This window comes from Bufo gargarizans, chromosome 1 (assembly GCF_014858855.1).
Source record: "Bufo gargarizans isolate SCDJY-AF-19 chromosome 1, ASM1485885v1, whole genome shotgun sequence".
Lineage (NCBI taxonomy): Eukaryota > Metazoa > Chordata > Amphibia > Anura > Bufonidae > Bufo > Bufo gargarizans.
Window position 1 is genome coordinate 576,996,798 of NC_058080.1, and position 20,959 is coordinate 577,017,756.

The 20,959-nt window shown below is 43.0% G+C and overlaps 2 protein-coding genes across 2 annotated transcripts in view; one reads left to right on the forward strand and one right to left on the reverse strand.

The window, feature by feature from the left end:
• Positions 1-13,956, reverse strand: part of P2RX7 (purinergic receptor P2X 7) — a 173,979-nt gene extending 160,023 nt beyond the window's left edge. Inside the window, exon 1 of the mRNA XM_044275759.1 lies at positions 13,906-13,956. The gene's annotated coding sequence lies outside the window, so the exon portion shown is untranslated. The remainder of the gene's footprint in view (positions 1-13,905) is intronic.
• The window catches only part of IFT81 (intraflagellar transport 81), a 156,367-nt gene that overhangs the window by 7,411 nt on the left and 127,997 nt on the right, over positions 1-20,959 (forward strand). The window contains 1 exon segment of the mRNA XM_044275756.1: positions 3,903-4,006. Within this exon segment, the coding sequence (XP_044131691.1) occupies positions 3,903-4,006 (104 nt within the window).

The following is a 20,959-nucleotide window of genomic DNA, read 5'->3' on the forward strand; positions in this document are numbered from 1 at the left end:
GCCCTTTGTACGGATTATATTTATCTATTCCCCAGCACTGGTGTCGCTCTGGATTCCTGTATGGGATGACCAGACTCAAGGGGACTCATCCCCGTCAAAGGCCTGCTGTTGGCTGTTCCCAACCCCCCATCACCTGATGTTTTGATCTGAGCGACCGGATGATGCAGCGGCGGCCGCGCAGGGATGCGGAGCGACGCGGGTGCCGAGGAGTAGGCAAGTATAATCCGTACAAGGGGCCTGGGCATTGAGGGGGGGGGGGGGGTATTTTAGATATCAGATAACCCCTTTTAAGTTTGTTGGTATAATGTGAAAAAAATTGGAAAAGTTCAAGGGCTCGAAGCGAGCAGAATTTCCTGGTCATTACACTAGGAGTCGTCTCCTGTGAAGTGGTGGCATAGTGTAATTACAAATACTCACTCCATTCAAGTGAAAGGAGCAAGTACTTATCATTATACCGCACTTCCGAGATGAAGTGCAGTGTAATGAACAGGAAGCGGCACTCGCATGGAGCACCACCTCATTTTCGAACAGCCGATAGGCGGGGTGCTGGGTGTCAGACCCCCGCAGATCAGATCATCAATATAAATCACTGCACAACCCCTTTAAGTATAGTATATGAGTACAAAATATATATTCAACAGTCCACAAAAGATTAAAGGGGTTTTCCCAAAGGATTAAAAAATCTGCATAAAACTTTATTCAGATAGTGTACAGTATGAATCTGCACAAACTAGATCCAGTCACTCGACAGTGAGTGGGGCCATGCACACTTTGAACACTGAAAAATTGCAGTACGTATATATCCTATCCTATTTTAATCCTTGGACTGCACACTGACTACTTTGTGGGTTGAAATTGAATATCGTCTGCAACACTTTTGGGGGGCTTTTACGCCTTTCACTGTGTGTGTTTCTTTTATTCTGCAGGTCAGTACAATTGCAGAGATACCAAAGTTATATATATTTTTTTCTTATGTTTTACTACTTAAAAAAAAAAATCATAATTATATAAAAATCTGCCTTTGTGTCACCATATTCTGATAAACATAAACGTTTTATATTTCCATCTACAGAGCCATGTTAGGTGTCTTGATTTTTGTGGGGAAAGCTGTAGGTTTTATTGGTACCATTTTTGGGCACCAAAAATATTTGATCACTAATTTAGTTTTCTTGGGGGGAGAAAAAGTGAGGCGACCAAGAAACTTTTGATTTAGATTTTTTTTTTTCCATCACAGTATATCGTATAGTTTTTATGCATAGTATTTTGTTTATTTTTAGATGTAAAATTGGGTACGTGGAGTGATTTAAAATTAGAATATATATATATATATATATATATATATATATATATATATAAAAAAAAGAAACATAATTTCCTTTTTCATTTTTGCTTTTAGTTTTTGCCTCCTCCGGAAACTTGCAATAATTTATTACACAAGGCTCCAAGCTCTCATGACAACCAATTGGCACCCCATGATTTTACCAAGCCCACTCGGTCTATTTAGATGCAGTGGTTGATAATGACCACAGAATCTGAGTGGTTAAGAGTCCATGATCGTAGTCAGCTCTGATCACATACACTGCTTTTAGGTGTCAGCTGTGTAACATAGATTTCACCCATCATCCTCTGTACATGTATGCTGGATGTCTCCAAGAGGTTCATGAATTTCCAACTGGGTGTTACTGGTACCTGCTCATTCTTACCCGGTCCAATCAGTGCTGCCAGTGTCAGGCTATGCATGAACACCCCCAACAGGCCCAAGTACAAATTTACTTATAAACATCTGGTAGGAATAACAGAGGAACAGAACAAACTGGAGTTATATGAAATGATGCTCCAGGAATGTTATTGCATGGGGAATGTGAGTAGTTATTAAAGAGGATAATTATAACAAGGATAGTAGCGCTTCCGTCTAGGTAGGGGGAGTCACCCACACTATGAAAGAATATACTGTATGTGGGGCGCGTCGCTGCAGGGTTCCAATAAGGGGATAATTGCCAAAACACCCCAATGGATAGGAAAACCTAATGATAATAAGAGAAAAATAGAACCCGCGCTGACTAGTTAAAAAGTTATTTAAAATAGGATAATACCGCAATCTGTGGAATATATTTGAATTAGCTGAATATATATGCCTACTCCTAAGATCATGTATTGCAATATCGCCGATATTTAGATGTATCAGTGGTCTTTAGCAAGTGTGAATCCAGTAGAGTCAAATGCAGTATATGTGTAGAAAAAGCCAGCAGGCACTTACTGATATGCGCACTCAGAGGCGCGTGTGTTGATACAGCTGGATTCGTTCGCCGCTTGTTGCGATTCTTCTGTTAGTGTATCTCCCAGCACTATCTTCTGCTCACCTCGTGGCACGCGCGTAACTCCGGCCGGTAGCTCGCGTGCGTACAGGGCAGCGATGTTTACTTGTTGTCCTGGAAACCTTTTGTGTTTCGTGGAAAGGTTTCCAGGACAACAAGTAAACATCGCTTCCCTGTGCGCGTGCGATCTACCGGCCGGAGTTACGCGCGTGCCACGAGGTGAGCAGAAGATAGTGCTGGGAGATACACTAACAGGAGAATCGCAACAAGCGGCGAACGAATCCAGCTGTATCAACACACGCGCCTCTGAGTGCGCATATCAGTAAGTGCCTGCTGGCTTTTTTTTACACATATACTGTATTTGACTCTACTGGATTCACACTTGCTAAAGACCACTGATACATCTAAATATCGGCGATATTGCAATACATGATCTTAGGAGTCGGCATATATATTGGGTATTCAAATATATTCCACAGATTGCGGTATTATCCTATTTTAAATAACCTTTTAACTAGTCAGAGCGGGTTCTATTTTTCTCTTATTATCATTAGTTATTAAAGAGGACCTGTCACCACAAAATGCAGTGTTGTCAGGCAGCAGGTTATAAAGAAGAAGGATCTGAGAAGATTTGATGTACAGTTTTGTGGGAAAAGATTCAGTAAAATGTGTAATTTATACATTTAAATCTCTTCTATTTCTCATCTCAGCTGTACACAGTGGCATTCTCTGTGTAAGTGTGTATACATAGATAGCTGTCAGTCACTGATAGTTGTACATGGGGGAGGTGTCTTTAGTGATTGATAGTATTCTCTGTGTAAGTGTGTATACATAGATAGCTGTCAGTCACTGATAGTTGTACATGGGGAGGTTTTATCAGTGATAGCATTCTCTGTGTAAGTGTGTATACATAGATAGCTGTCAGTCACTGATAGCTGTACATGGGGGAGGTGTCTTTAGTGATTGATAGTATTCTCTGTTTAAGTGTGTATACATAGATAGCTGTCAGTCACTGATAGTTGTACATGGGGGAGGTTTTATCAGTGATAGCATTCTGTGTGTAAGTGTGTATACATAGATAGCTGTCAGTCACTGATAGCTGTACATGGGGGAGGTGTCTTTAGTGATTGATAGTATTCTCTGTTTAAGTGTGTATACATAGATAGCTGTCAGTCACTGATAGTTGTACATGGGGGAGGTTTTATCAGTGATAGCATTCTGTGTGTAAGTGTGTATACATAGATAGCTGTCAGTCACTGATAGCTGTACACAGGGGTGGTCTTAATTTCAGAAAAAGCTGAGAAAATAGAAAAGTATAAATTACAAGTTTTACTGAATTTTCCCCCACAAAACTATACATCAATCTGCTCAGCTCCTCCTACTGTTATACCATGCTGCCTGCAGATTGCACTGTATTTTGTGGTGACAGACTCTCTTTAAACAGACATGTCAGGAACGGTGACAGGTCCGCTTTAAAAATGAAAGAAAAGATCTGTTTAGTGTAATTATTCTATTCCTTTTATTATTACTTTTCTAAGTCTGTAACATGTTGTCTATTTTATGTTAATGTTAATATTACCTTTTCAGCATTCCCTTGACATTCGAGAAGAAATGCCAGATCAAACCACGAAGAGGATGTTGAACATTCTAGGTATCCTGAAATATAAACCCCCCGGAAACACAGGAGATCTGTAGGTACCAATAATTCTGAACATTTAAAGGAGACCTACTAGATAAATCTTGAATTCCTAATATTTAATTAATTCCCAATATCTAACTTCTGTGCTGAGATACAGTATAATTGTTTGAAGTGATAGGTCGCAACCTGTCAGGTTCCTAGGACAAGATTCAAGACCATTTACACGACTGTGTCCGTTTTGTGGACTGCTAATTGCGGAGCCACAAAACAGAGAAACTGGCCACGTGGACGCCCCATCGCAGCCTGGATCCACTGATTTCAATGGGTCTGCAAGATGCTGCAAAGAAGACATGACTTATCTTTTGCTACGTGGCCATATGGACCCAGAAGCACATAGAAACCTGTGTGCCATGTGATAGAGGATAAGTGTATTTTTACGGGGGACCCCAGCGGTTGGAGCCCTAACAGTCAAACACGTATCCTTTGTCCTGTGGATGGGAAATAAGGTGACAACCCCTTTAAGACTTTGGATCTGCAATATAAACCATAATATAGAAGTAAAATTTGTTATCTACCAGTTGGTCCCCTTTAATTTCTATTTTGCCTGTCACTTGACTTTTATTGACAGCTGTAAAAATCTTGAAAGCAGTATGTCATTCATACACATACAAAATGTAGGTTGTAAAGTATAGTCCTGCCCATACCTGCTACATCATAGTTTGTAGGTGTCATTAAATAATAGTACAGTTTGAAAATGATTGCATGGAATTCCAATTATCTAAGGTTTTTCTGTTATCCAGTGAGAACCTCATAATTAAGTCACGTTCCCTGAGGTTAACAAGTTTATATCCAGGTTGTAGCAAAGCTTTTTATGCAGCTTACTTAAAGTATAACTGTCATATATATATATTTTTTTTGGGAGTATTGTATCCTTGGTGGCCCTATTTCAACTTTTCACTGTGTATTCAATTACCCCTTAATTCCACATTTTTGTTCCCTGTACGGCCTACTTTTACCTGTGCTTAAAATAGTGTTGGTAGGCAGGGTCCGTCTATGTGTTGAAGGATGTTGAATGCTTAAAGCCAGGTCCTCCCCAGCAGCGGATAACAGTTCCTGGGCTGTGTGCACTTCTTCTCCCTGTCCCTGCGCTTGGCAGACGCTCCCTCACTCAGCAGAGCTGGAGAATGCAGAGTTGGAGCAGCGCAGACCAGGGAAGGGAGATCTGCCATCTGCTCAGTGTATACATGAAAGCAACATGTGGTAAGAGGACCCCTTTGTGCTGCAGGAGATTAACCCTTTAGGGTGGAGGGCTCTGGTTACTGACACTTTTGGGGGGCTATTGTTACTGGCTAGTGAGGGCAGGCTGGATTAGCCTCAGGGTGAGGGCAGTGGCGGCCATCTTAACTGAATAGTGAAATTGCAGTTTTATGCAGACTGGTTGCTAAGGGCTGAATCTTCTTAAATATGGGGTAAGTCAGTCTAATAGTAACTGATTCTGGAATATCATGTTATTAGTAACTACATATATGAAAATTGAAATTAGGGTCTAAATGTGACAGTTATCCTTTAAGTCATTTTTGGTCTTTGACTTCATTTCCACAAATATACTTGAATAAATGTCTTGGGTCAAAGGCCTGTGAAATTAAAGGGTTTTTTCTGGGACCAACATGTTGTTGACCTATACAAAGACTAGGTCATCAATATCAGATCGGTGGGGGGCCGACACCTAGCAACTCGCCTTTTAATTAGCTGCCAGCAGCAGCTGCGGTTCCTGATGTGTAGTGGCTCTGTTCGATACCACAGCTCAGCTCCCATTCATTTGATTAGAAGCTGTGCTGCAGTACCCAAGAACAGCCACTACATAGTGTATGGAGCTGTGGTGTTTCATCTGCCTGTTTCAAGTGACTGCTTCCTTCTCTTCCTTCCCCCTCCTGCTCTCCATAGACTTCTATATAATATGATCCTTTAGTGAGTAGGCTGCACAACTTAATAATAATAATAATATTTATTTCTATAGCGTCACCATTTTCCACAGCGCTTTACAATTTACAGGGTTCATGTACAAAACAAAAGACATCACAACTTAACTGGCTAATATACAATTGAAACACTGGGAGTGAGGGCCCTGCTCACAAGAGCTTACAATCTATGAGGAAATGGGGGTGACACAAAAGGTAGTTGATTGTGATATGTCATAATTGAGCTATTTTTGTACTGAAATCAGTGGTGTAGGCCGATTTACTTTGGGAGTGTGGACTGTTACAAGATTAAGTTTAGGTCTGAGAAGTTGGGGGGTGGGAGGGATTACTCGGGGAACAGTCAGTTTGGGAAGTATGATAAGTCTGCCTGAAAAGATGTGTTTTTAAGGCATGTTTGAAGGTAGGGAAGGTGGGAATTAACCTGATATTCCAGAGCAGAGCATAGCATTCCAGAGAGTAGGTGTAGCTCGAGCAAAATCTTGAAGACGGGAGTGAGAAGTACGAATTATGGAGGATTTTAATCTTAGGTCACTGACAGAAAGGAGACCATGAGTAGGGTGGTAGACAGAAATGAGGGAGGAGATGTACGGAGTTGCAGCACTGTGGAGAGCTTAGTGGGTGAGGGTGAGATGTTTGAACTGTATTCTCTGGTGGATGGGCAACCAGTGAAGTCACTGGTACAGGCTAGTAGCATCAGTATAGCGGGTGGATAGGTAGATAAGCCTGGCTGCAGCAGTTAGGACAGACTGAAGGGGGGGAGAGTTTAATGAAAGACCAATTAGTAATGAATTACAGTAGTCAAGACGAGAATAAATCAAGGTAATAACAAGAGCTTTTGCCATTTCCACCGTAAGAAAAGGGCAGATTCTGTAGATATTTTTGAGCTACAGACGACAAGAGTGAGTAAGTAATTGGATATGGGGAACAAAGGAAATATCCGACTCAAACATGACCCCAAGACAGCGGGTGTGCTGCCCAGGAGTTATGAGAGTGCTGCAGACCAAAATTGAAATATCAGGTTTAGGTAGGTAAGTAGATGGGGAAAAGACAAGAAGTTCCGTTTTTGAGAGATTCCGTTTTAGATACAGAGAGGACATGATGTTAGAGACAGCTGACAGACAATTACTGGTGTGTTGTAGTAAAGTAGTAGGGATGATGTCAGGGGATGAAGTGTATAGTTGGGTGTCGTCAGCATAGAGATGGTACTGATAACCAAATCTATTGATAGTCTTTCCGATGGGGGCTGTGTAGAGAGAGAAAAGTAGAGGACCTAGGACAGAACCCTGAGGAACCCCAACATCAACCGGAAAAGGAGATGAAGTAAAGCCAGAGAATGATACACTAAATAAGCAGCCAGAGAGATAGGAAGAGAACCAGGAGAGAGCAGTGTCCTTGATGCCAATTGAGTGGAGCATGGTAAGGAGAAGTTTGTGGTCTACCGTATCAAACACTGCAGAGAGATCTAGAAGAATCAGTACAGAATAGTTGCCATTCCTTTTTGCTGTCAAGAGATCATTATACACTTTAGTAAGGGCCGTTTCTGTAGGGTGGAGAGGGGGCGAAACACAGATTGTAAGGGGTCAAGAAAAGAGTTTGCAGAGAGAAAGCTTATTAAGCTAAGTAGATGAGATGTTCCAGGAGTTTAGAGATAAAGGGAAGGTTAAAAACAGGTCGGTAGTTAGCAGCACAGTTCAGGTCAAGAGATGGTTTTGTTCAGTACTGGGGTTATATGAGAATTTTTGAAAGAGGATGGAAATATGCCAGAAGAGAGACAGGGAGGTTAAATATTGTAGTAAGGTGAGTGATAGCTGGGGAGAGGGACTGAAGAAGGTGTGAGGGAATACTGAATAGGATAACTGCTGCAGGTGTTGGGTCGAGAAGAAGAGAGAAGCCTGGAGACTTCTTCATCTGTTATAGGGTCAAAAGAGGAGAAAGATCATGTGGAAGTGTGGGAGGGAGGAGGATTGAAATTGGATGGGGACTGGAAGATAATTTCCTTCTGGATATTCCTTCCTTCTAATCTTCTCTCTGAAATATATGGCCATGTCATCAAATGGATGGATTTGAGCAGTGGAGTGTCAAGCTGCATTTACATCTCTGTTTCGGAGATCTGACTGCCTGATCTGGAGCAAATGCTTGCAAAGTTTTTTTGTCCGCCCAAAACCCGGCATTTATGCTGGAAATCGGCCGAATCACCACTGGACCTCATTGCAGTGAATAAGGATCTGGCAGTAGAGTAGAGGAATCCGACAGTCTTCTCTATGCCGGAACAGCCTGCCGGATCTCCTAACAAAGATATGAACGAGGCCTTAAGGCCTCTTCACACAGGCTGATGATCGGAGCATTTATGTTTAAGGAGCAATTTGCTGCCCAGAAACAATGAATCTGTAAGGACAAGCAATTGCAGTAGTAGATTATTGCTGTATGTAAATGCATCTCTGACAAGCAGGCAATTATTGAGCTAATTACCTGCTGAGTTGCCCTATATAAAAGGGCCTTTAGTGAAGAGGAGCTCGATGCAAAAGAGGAGTCTGATAAGAGGAGAAGGAAGCATATTTATACACATCTTTATTATAAAGTTTCCTGTATTCAACTCTATTATTCATTTTTTTTATTTTTTTATCAATGATAGTTACTCTTTAGAGGCCTGCCACCATGAAAATGCAGTCTAATCTGCAGGCAACATGCTATAGAGCAGGATAAACTGATGTATAGTTTTGAGGGAAAAGAGTAAACTTGTAATTTATTCACTATAAATTCCTGTTCATTCTGAGCTTAGAAATGGTGTGGGCAGTATTAATCAGGGACTGATGGAACCGCCCACATAACTCTTCAATTTAGGTTGCATCCACACGACCGTATAAATAGGTCTGCATTTCAATGTTCCGTTCCGCGGCCGCGCAAAAAATATAGAGCGCGATTTTAAGTTATATAGGGATTCATAATAGGATTCATAATACGATACTTCCTTAACACACATCAAAAAGGAATTAACATTGGTAGCACACAAGTACTGTCTATTCACAAGTATAAATCTAAAATCATGAGATATACTTATGGGTTAATCGACTCCCAATCTTCCTTTTGCAAAACACAACCATATGCACGATGGGAAGCGGATCTGGGATGTGTCTTTGAAACATAACAATAGGAATCTGCTCTCAAAGTAGTTCAATTAGCATGCAGATGCAGTGTGCGTTACGAAGCCGCCATGAAAACCTTTTCACGTTGGTATATGACACCTGACAGACTTCAGAAACTGTGGCCAAAAAGGCTCCTTATTACACATTTTATGGGCGTGTCCCGCCTTCAGAAATATTGGGAAGAAGTGTTTCGTATCTTGTCTTCCATTGTGGGACTCAAAATCCCTAACCGAGCACATATAGCGTTACTATACTTAGATCTAGAAAAACTGCCTCCAAGCAGTAGAACACTGGCTTGTAAGATTCTAGTGATGGGCAAATTAGTAATTACCAGGGCACTGGAAAGAAACATTGGCTCCTTCAATGGAAGAAATGATCTCTACTATCAATACCACTTGGCAATATGAGAGGGCGTTAACGCCTTCTATCTTGTCCTTAAAATATCTCAAGACTGTTTTGGCATTTGTGGTCTATTGGCACATTTAACTCGCAACCACAACATATGACAACGTCCACCGCTCTGTTTGGTCTTCAGTCTGATTGTCTCACACTTATGAATCTTATTGATATAATGCAAAAACCGAGTGTTCACTGATCTATTTTATTGTTGTCGATTTTTCATTTTTTTTTCTTCTTCGCTCTTTTCTTATCCTTAGACATTACATTAAGGTTTTGCTGTATACACCAGGGATACCATATAATCTAATTAATCCAGAAAATCTCAAGCTTTCCATATTGTACAATTAGGTGTTCAACCACTAATAGAGTGTAAATCAGGTCACACCTCAGTGGCCACAAATGCCAACAGGTCAGGATACCAGGTTGGTTACATCCAAGCGGATGTCCTGGAATTAATCTACAATGTAAAAACAATGTACACCTTTTTCCATTATTTTTCACATATGACTGTGTAGCTGGTGTGTTTATTGTCATCCCGGCGGCTGTGTCCGCTACCTTTGCTTAACATGTGTTTTATAAAACCAATAAAAAACTATTGGATCTAAAACAGCAGGCACCTGGCAGCCATCTTTAAAGTCCCGACCAGCAGGGGTTAAAGGAGTAGACAGCCCTTGTTTATTGCAGGACAGATACTTTTTTTTTTTTTCCTCAATGGAACCCTATGATGGAGGCGTATGACACTGTATGACCTCTGTCTGAGGCATCAGTTTAATGTATACGCTATGTGCATACATAAAGGCGTTATCCAAGACTTAAAAAGACCTCATAGAGAGGCCGACCTGTGGTGGGGTTCATGCTTACTTAATGGTGGTGGTGGGAACCACTGGGTTCCAGCTCCATTGCACCCCTCTGTCTCTGCAGCTCCGCGATGCTCAGGCATCAACATCTGGTTGACGGGCGCCAAATGACTGTTGTAGCCGATCAGTGGACACAGAGGATCACATACCGCACAGGTGACAGACAGGTCATGACGCTCACTGCCAATAACTTTCAAACATGGGAAGGGTTAAGCACAAACATGGATGTAAATGTTCTGGTTGTAGGCATGATCCAAAATGCATTTGGGTGCTGTTTATTATTGCTCTTATGCTTGAAATATCATCGTTGGATGTCTTGTTTATTTAAGCAAATTTCCGTGAAGGGTGCCAGTAACCCTGGAGCTGACTCTCTGTGTGTATATATCAGTACAAGACATCACAGTGTGATGCTAGACCAGAGCTGTCAGTCACACCTTCATCAGGACAGTGGTGCAGTTGACTGAATAAGGTTGTTTTTTTTTTTTGTTTTTTTTTTTGTTTTGTTTTTTTTACTTCAGATGTACAGTTCTCCTTGAGTTATTATAATATGCCATAATGAAAAAAAATCCTGAAATTCTACAATCCTGTAACATAACTGAAACTAACGGCACATAAAAATTCTATTGAAATCAATACTTTGCATGTAAAGCAGCGGCTGCACAGTGACTTTTGACGGGCGATTTCCAGTTCTCTCTAAATCATAAAACAAAGTTGAGCTACAACTAGTTGTGTATCCCCAGAATTATGAAAAGCACAGTTTCCCACACCAAAAATACACTATATTGTGGTAGCGATGTCATTTGACATAATGTACAGTATCGATGAAATGTGGTAATTTCCTCCCTGTTACTAGATCTAGTCGATGTACTATACGCTCACATTACCAGTGTTCAGCCACGCTTTACTGAATATGAGATGTCATTTAATAGACTTTAAAAGAAAAATATGTTTGTTATAAAGATCACAGCCAAAAAGTGTACATTTGTTCTTAAAGGGGAATTCAGGTTGTTAGAGGTTACACTCTATCTCTGTAACTCCCTTAGAAATTAATAGACCGGCCACATGCACGGGGCATTAATAGACCGGTTCCCAGCGATAGGACCCCACCAATCTAATAGTTTTCCCTTATCCTTTGGATAGGGGATAACTTCTAAGAACTGGAATACCCCTTTAAGGAGTAATCTGAAAATCATGGGTCCTTAAACATTTGGCAATAGGCCTTTAAACACGAGGATGTTTGCTGCATTCCTTACAGCCAAACAAGTATATCTTCAATGTTATCTAAGCAGTCTTACCATAATTTGCTTCACGTTTTGACGTTGTTTGTCCTGAATGTTTAATTAAACAGGTTAATATTGGAATTGGCTAACTGTTGGCCAATACTTATAGCGGAGATAAGTTAACTTGCATGATCTGTAACTAGCCTAGTTTTATGCAATGATCTGTTTTCTAATTTAGCTGTTCTGTATTATGGATCGCTTCTCAAAAACCCAATCTAGAAGCTCCAGTGCTCAAGGGTTGTATCACGGGTCAGCCAGAAGAGTGTGATATTTGATTAATGAAAGTGCCGACCTTCTCTGAGACAGCTTCTAAATCACTAGAGCAGGAGTCAGCTACCTCCGGCACTCCAGCTATTGTGAAACTACATCTCCCAGCATGCAAGCTGTCTAGGCTGTTCTTGGAACTTTCACAGCAGCTGTAGTGCTGGAGATTGCTGATCCCTGCAGTAGAGGAAATCCTTATAGAGGTTTCCAGGATTTTAATATCGATGACCTGTATACTACAGGTGAAACTCGAAAAATTTGAATATCGTGCAAAAATCCATTTATTTCAGTAATGAAAATGAAAAGGAATTGCATTAATGCAGCTTAAAATTAGAATTTTGTGAAAAGGTTCAATATTCTAGGCTCAAAGTGTCACACTCTAGTCAGCTAATTAATCCGTACCCCCTGAGCAAAGGGGACCTCAAAATTGTGACTTTGGGGTTTCATAAGCTATAAGCCATAATCATCCAAATGATAACAAAAAAGGCTTGAGATATCTCACTCTGCATGTAATGAGTTTCTCATATGTTAGTTTCACCTTTTAAGTTGCATTACAGAAATAAATGAACTTTGCACAATATTCTAATTTTTAGAGTTTCACCTGTATATGGCCTGTACTATATGACTTGCAACTTACACCAGGTAAAAACTTTATCACTATCACTTGGCTCTTCTAACAACGTTATATAGCATATGCTTGGCACCATAGCAATTGATTGTAATGTTTTAGTACATTTAACCCCTTTGTGGCTATTTTCCGTGTGACGAATACCAGACCTCGTGCCCACTTGACATCGCCTACGTCGAGCTCACGAGGTGCGGTATGGTCACGGGTTACCAAAGCGTGACGTTACGCCTTCCAGAGGAGCAGGTAAGGTCAACTTGGTACAGTTTACACAGACACCTCCTGTCCAGGCGGGCACAGAGAGGCAACAAGCTGAGAGAACCTTTTTACTGCTGCAGTGAAAACAGCGCTGTCTCAGCCCGGGTATCTGCCACCAGCTTCTCGTTTGATATAAGCCCGGTCCGCTAACGGGATTATATAGGATGAGAAACCAACCCGCGATAGCTTATAACTAGGCCAAAACACGGACGTGGGGATTCGTGATCGAGATACAAGATAGCACAAGAGGAAATTTTATATATTTAATCGCCTTAAGGGCACACTAGATGTAACACAATATACACAGAGAATATACACAGTGGTCTGAGGTTACAGATACAGATGATATCGGTACAACAGGGTTAAGCAGAGCAAGAGTCAGTTACCGGGTAAGATGAACGTTCCTTTGGGTTATAATGGTGGAATAGTCCTTGGCTGCAGTCACGTGGGGGCAGTGAGGTCGGCTGGTTCCCGGTCTCTCCAAACACATTGGCACGATGTGACCCCCTTCAGAAAAGACACCGCCCGCTGGCTTGCATGGGCTTATGACCTGTTGCCGGCCGCTTCCCTCCCCACCTATGGGTAGGGTCCACCCCTCCATCTCTGATGCTGGCAGCAAATTACCCATAAAACCCCTTAGGGCTCATAGCCCCAGACCAGAATGTCGCAGGAAGATGGTTCTGGGCCCAATGTATATCTACCCTCCTGGGCATCCTAGCTTTAAGCCAGGACCACGTGGATGTTCAGCTTTGCCCCAGGATCGCAAAAAGATAACCGAATTATGCAAATAAATGAAGTAATTGGAGGGCACACAAATATCTGACTACATTTAAGGCAGGATATCAATAATCCTAATTTATTCACATAAAACTAATGTATTGGCATAAAACTCATAAAATCTACATACATATAATATAAAACATAAATGTGTACATATGTCCAGGTGGTAATATTCAGTCAGCCCTGTGACCATGTATCATCGCCAGGTCGGCGTCAATCGTAAATGTCCATGCTAAATATAATCGCCTGGTGGCGCTTGAGTCACTTATGATTGTCTGCACTAGATCACCCGTTTAGGCATCTGCATGCAATAGGAATCACTGGTATAATATTTTCAAATGAGCCCCATAGGGCAGAGTACTTTACCCCTCTTCTGTTCCTGTGGGCTCAACCAGCAGCAGCTGCTTAAACTCACCCGGCGTCCCGAGCAGTTAGCAGGTCTCAAACATGGCGTCCCACGTGACCTAGCTGTATCTCACGTATTACACACTGCTCTGTGAAAGGCTGGTGATGCGCTGGGTCCTAGAGTCCGGACCGTATGTTGATCTTTATATCGGATGTCGTTTCACAGGGGGTCCGAGGGGTAGGATGCCCGATGCTGTTGGCACCTCAATATTCTATAGTGGAGTCCTGTTCTGTCATGAACCGTACGCGTTTCGGGGATCAAGCCCCTTCCTCAGCGGCAAAGGCTTGATCCCTGAAACGCGTACGGTTCATGACAGCACAGGGGCCACAAGGAGACGTTACACTGTATGGGGGCCACAAGGAGACGTTACACTATGGGGGCCACAAGGAGACATTCCACTGTAGGGGGCAGCCACAAGGAGACGTTACACTGTAGGGGGCGGGGGCCACAAGGAGATGTTATAATAAAGTCTTATGGCCACAGGCCGCCATACATACAATAATACTTTACGATATACTTTCCCCGCAGCTGCTTCGCTTGTGTGCTCTGATTCTGACATCAGATGTCGGTGGGCGGAGATTTGAATAGGAGAGCAAGGAGGGGGGAGAGCCGGGGATGGCCCACTGCAGGAAATAGTAAGTTTCTAATTTTGACATCAGAGCACATGAGCGAGGCAGCTATAGGAAAAGTCTCTCCAGAGACACCCAGTACTCACACAGAGTTCGCCACATAGAACCGGCACGGGTGGGTGACGGACGTTGATGTCAGATGGTGGGTGGAGTCTGGAGACTTGAATAAGGGAGGCGGATCAAGAAGGATCCAGGAGCGATTCTCAGCACTATGCAAGGTGCAGGGACGGGCGGACGCAGATTTAGAAGCGGTCAGCGCACATGACCGCTTTGATGATGTCACAAAATACTGCGGTAATTAGGAAACAGCGATATCGCCATATCACAGTTTTTTAATACCGCGGTATATCATGAACACCGGTATATCGCCCAACCCTAATTCACCCCCAGTCTGGCCAAAATCTCACCCTTTACTTTTTGGTAGTCGGCCGCTTGATTGTCCGGCAAGTCAAAATACACCGCGAACAGAGCGATGACCTCGGCCCACTGGTCTCGAGGTAGCTTCTTCCTTGTGGCCACTTTCTCTTACATCGCAAGGTAGGTTTTGATGTCTGCAGGTGTCATCTTAGGAATCACTGCACGTACTGCCTTCCTGGCATCGTGGACGGTCGGGGTTGCTCCTGATGTCTGCAAAGCCATCACATGTTATAGCAGCAATTAGTTGGTTTCTTGGCGCTGCTTATTAGCCTCCCGTTGATGCAGGTTTGTCTTCCGCTGCTGCAGATTAGCCTCCATGAGGGCGTTTTCACAACAGCCTCCATGTTGTTGTGGAGCACAGGTTGTAATACAGCGGGTTTAATGTATGTCATACAACTGTGCCTGAAAAATGCAGAAACTAAAAATATTGGCGTTCACGCCAGCCTCACTACTTTGCACGCATCCTCCACCAATTGTGGGGATTCGCTCTGGTAGACAGGACAAGCGGGTGCAGTATAGAGGCAAAGACACGTTTGTAACTCAAAAACTGCAGTGTTTATTAACACTAGTTGCAGGTTCACAGTATGGCAGTCCATTTTCAGTATTGGTGTTAGTTCACACCCAAAACAGTTCATTCAGAAAAAACATTCACCTTTGATCCTGGGTGTTTAATCCACACCTGGCTGAATGCTCAGCCTCAGAAAGTCTACATGCAGGCTTTAGGCGCCTGCTCGCCCGACACACTGTCTTCAGCTGTCAGCACACACACAAGTCTCAGATCTCAGCAGAGTTTCACACAGCTCCAGTGTCAGAGAGGAGTAATCCACCACCTGACACTGCTGGCTGTTTTTTATAGGCCTGTCAAAACCCGGCCTGGACCGTGGGGAGTAGTCACCCACCCAGCACTTTGACTACTTCCAGTAAAGAGCCGTTCTGCATCAGCTATTTACAGCCATACTAGATAGCAAGGTGTCACACAGCAACTGCTGCTGACACACAAAAAACTGTCTCTTACTCCACCGTGGCCAGGAACCTCGGTGACACATACCCATCATCTACGATGATTCCTTGTACCTTCTTACAGGCCTTTTACATTGGACGATAATAGCTCAAATGACCGTTAGATCAAATGAATGTTTACAGTCCTTGTTCTCTAAAAATTTCTGCAGCAAAGGAACAATCAGCGATAATTTTCTCTTTTTCATTCATTGCGTCTTTTATCGTTTGTTGGCAGCTCTTCTACCTGTGTAAACGGGCATCTGCCTTTCGTTTTTAATGGAAAAATCATGATTATTGTATCAGACAGTAGGACAGGTTACTTCAGAGCACTGAGCTAAAGAGCTGCCTCAGCCTCCTCTCTGCTCTGCTTGTCTGGAATTATGATCCTGAATACAGCTGATAAGATCTTCAACTGAATCTTTGTAGGAATGGAGTCCATGAGGAGACCGTACAGAGAGGAGAGATTGGGAATGTGGCTAATGAGCAGCAGCACTTGTATGCAGTCTGCTACATTACCAGAGCCCCACATTGCCACAGTCTGTCTTGTCCGACAGTGAGTCCTGATTACTCCTCCCATACATAGTGATTGACTGTTGTACCTGTTCCTTACATGCTCCCCTACTACTGCTGCCCAAAAAAATCACAAGTAAGGCCTCTTTCACACTTGCATTGTCCGGATCCGGCGTGTACTCCACTTGCCGGAATTACACGCCGGATCCGGAAAAACGCAAGTGTACTGAAAGCATTTGAAGACTGATCCGTCTTCAAAATGCTTTCAGTGTTACTATGGCAGCCAGGACGCTATTAAAGTCCTGGTTGCCATAGTAGGAGCGGGGAGCGGGGGAGCGGTATACTTACCATCCGTGCGGCTCCCGGGGCTCTCCAGAGTGACGTCAGAGCGCCCCATGCGCATGGATGACGTGCCATGCGATCACGTCATCCATGCGCCTGGGGTGCCCTGACGTCACTCTGGAGCACCCCGGGAGCCGCACGGATGGTAAGTATGCTGCTCCCCCGCTCCCCGCTACACTTTACCATGGCTGCCGGGACTTTAGCGTCCCGGCAGCCATGGTAACCACTCTAAAAAAAGCTAAACGTCGTATCCGGCAATGCGCCGAAATGACGTTTAGCTTAAGGCCGGATCCGGATCAATGCCTTTCAATGGGCATTCATTCCGGATCCGGCCTTGCGGCAAGTCTTCAGTTTTTTGGGCCGGAGCAAAAAGCGCAGCATGCTGCGGTATTTTCTCTGGCCAAAAAAACGTTCCGTTCCGGAACTGAAGACATCCTGATGCATCCTGAACGGATTTCACTCCATTCAGAATGCATTAGGATAATCCTGATCAGGATTCTTCCGGCATAGAGCCCCGACGACGGAACTCTATGCCGGAAGACAATAACGCAGGTGTGAAAGAGCCCTAAGCAGCACAATGAGCCCACACAGGTAGATAAAGTCAATGTCCGAAATATCTGGTGCATGCAGTGTCAGATCCTAGCTTAGAATCCCAGAATATATCAAGGAGGTAAATGCAGAACTCTTCCAGTTAAAGCAAAAGGTGATTTGTTTAACAACTGTCATCAAACATTTTCGACTTAAGCGAGTCTTTATCAAGCAAAGTGCAAGAGCATACGGCATTACTTAAATACTCAGAATACCACTCAGTGTACAGTATATATAAAAGAAATGTTTATAGTACATGATCATAAGGAAAATATCAAAACTGAATTACACTTAGGGCTCATTCAGACGGCCGTATGCTGTCTGCAAAAATGCGGATACGTTTTTTTGTGGATTAGATACTGTCCCATTCACTTCTATGGGGCACTTTTCTTCCATTGCACGGCTCAGCAAAAAATTTAACATGTCCTATACTTGTCAGTAAGAAATCATAACATGGCCCTGTTTAAGTCTATGGATCAGCAAAAAAAACGGAATGCAATCCATGTTTGCGGACAGCATATGGCCGTCTTAATGAGCCCTTACAGTGATATGTGCAATGAATAGAATCTGGAACAGGCATTCTATTCAAACTTTAGCCAAAAGGAGTATGTAGCGTCAAGAGGCCCTGACTGTGCTTGAGCCAAACATCACGGGACCAGCGAAAAAGTCCCGTTAGAAAGAGCACATGCCAGTGAGCCGGAAGTGACGTTGCCGTCTGGGAGAAAAAGTCCATAAATGACACACCTCATTCTTGCTCCCTAGCTGTTTTCCCTGGTCTGGTCCCTGTCCTGTCTTCTTCTGGAAAGGCAGGGTTATGTGTACCACTGAAGTCAATGACTAGCCTCTGCGGTAACATGTCCCCAAGTGGCATGTGTGGACAAGTTACCTCTGAGAACAGTCAGTGACTGCAGCTGTGGCCCTATCCGGATGGAGGTTTACCAAGGGAAACCAGAAGACCTGTGAAAAGAACCTGGGAGCCTAGGTGCTGGAACAGGACAGGGGGAGCAGGCCAATATGGATTTTTCCTAAGATACTACAACAAAAAGTTGGAAAACCCCTTTAAATGAACTGTGGGAACTGGTTCTCCACATGGACATATTTTATATTTTTAAGGTATGTTCTCAGATTTATTTTTTCTTCCACTTCCACTGTAGGAAAATGTGATTTGATTGTATAATAGCTTTAATCTCAGTCACAGATTTAGCTTGCTTTGTCTACTGTTTTTCATTTGGCTTTATCATTTAATCCTAAAATGTTGGCAACTTTGAAAGTGCTCCTTGGACCTAGCAATAATGTGGTCTTTGACGACTCTTGCATTGCGGCATCTGTGGAGTAAAGAGTAGGAAGCTAGTTGGATGGCATCCAGTAGAGAACTGGAGAAAAAAAACTGATTTTGTGCATGGTAAATCAAAAGAACAATTCACCAGCCTGCTGGGTAAGCTACGTATGAGTAATTCGACAGACAGGTAGGGTCAAGAGATTTAGTTTTTTCCTAACTATCCAAAAAGCAGTGCACAGCAGTGGAAGGATATTTGATCTGAGCATACTTTTCACTTGTATTTTTCAGGGAATAGATGAGGCACCTCAAGTAGCCCATACACATTAGATAAAACCTATATCAACCGGGTATGAAAAGGCCTTAAAGGGGTTGTTCACTTTAATACATACTTCTCCAGCAACTGTAAATGTAATTAAAATAAATTAAGTCATACAGTGTGACACAGTAAGAGGTTTGGGCCAAATGGTTCTTATCTGCCGACACATTCTATGTTTCTATGTTTCTATGTTTGGTCTGGGAAAACAGGTATTTTCCTCCAAGCATGTGCTTCAGGGCTGACTTACAGCCAGATGAGGTCAAATACCAGACCGAATTTTAAATGCTGGTCCGGGTTTTGGCTGCACCTGGCTGTCCTTAACCACCTCCCTTCCGCACGTTGACTAAAAACGTCTGGGAGGTGGTTCTATATCTCTGAATGGACGTTCTGGAACGTCCATTCAGACATCGCAGCTGCACGCTAATCGTGCAGCTGCAGATCGGGTTTGCCCGCTGTCAGTGACAGCAGGGCAACCCTTAGGCCCCTTTCACACGGGCGAGATTTCCGCTCGGGTGCAATGCGTTCACCTCAAAATGAATCCGGACCTATTCATTTCTATGGGGCTGTGCACATGAGCGGTGATTTTCACGCATCACTTCTGCGTTGCATGAAAAGCACAGCATGCTCTAAATTGTGAGTTTTTCAGGCAACGCAGGCCCCATAGAAATGAATGGGGCTGCGTCAAATTCGCTAGCATCCGCAAGCAAGTGCGGATGCGGTGCGATATTTTTTTTTTTTTTTTTAATGCATGGTTGCTAGGAGAATATCGGGATGGGGACCCGATCATTATTATTTTCCCTTATAACATGGTTATAAGGGAAAATAATAGCATTGTTAATACAGAATGCTTAGTAAAATAGGGATGAAGGGGTTAAAAAAAAAAATATATATATATATATATATATATATATATATATATATATATATATATAGATAGATATGAAAAATGGCGGCACTGACTGCTATACAGGAAAAATAGGGTGCACGTTCCAGGGGAATCGACTCCTTACCCCAATCAATGAATCCAGAAAAAGGACGGCACTCCGGTCAAGACCGGAGTGCCGTCCTTTTTCTGGATTTATATATATATATATATATATATATATATATATATATATATATATATATATATATAATTTAACTCACCTCATCCACTTGTTCGCGCAGCCCGGCTTCTCTTCTGTCTTCTTCTTTGATGACCTGGAGGAAAAGGACCTGTGGTGACGTCACTGCGCTCATCACATGATCTATCACCATGGTGATGGATCATGTGATGGACCACGTGATGTGCAGAGTGACATCACCAAAGGTCCTTTTCTCCCAGCTCATCAGAGAAGAAGAAAGAAGAGAAGCCAGGCAGCGCGAACAAGTGAATGAGGTGAGTTTATTTTTTTATTTTTTTTAACCATCCCTAATTTACTTAGCATTCTGTATTAAGAATGCTATTATTTTCCCTTATAACCATGTTATAAGGGAAAATAATAAAATCTACACAACACCTAACCCAAACCCGAACTCCTGTGAAGAAGTTCGGGTTTGGGTACCAAGCATGCCGATTTTTTTTCACGCGCGTGCAAAACTCATTAAAACGCTTTGCACTCACGCGGAAAAATTGTGCATTTTCCCGCGACGCACCTGCTTCCTATCCGGCCCTCACACGCGACACACGTGAAAGAGGCCTTGAGGAAGGCAGGGACAGTTCCCAGGTGTCCCTGCCTTCTAGATTGCTGTATACACAGCGCTCACCGAGCGCTGTGTGTACAGAGCAGGAAATGCTATGCGCTTCCTGTTCTGGCCCGGCAGTCATGTGATCGCCGGAGAGTGCAGGAGCTGTCGGGTTTTTCACAGACCTCGATCAGCCCTGCACTGAGGCTGTACAGCATTGTATAGTGCTGTACAGCCTCTCTGGGGGGTGTATTTTCCCTGTAACTGGG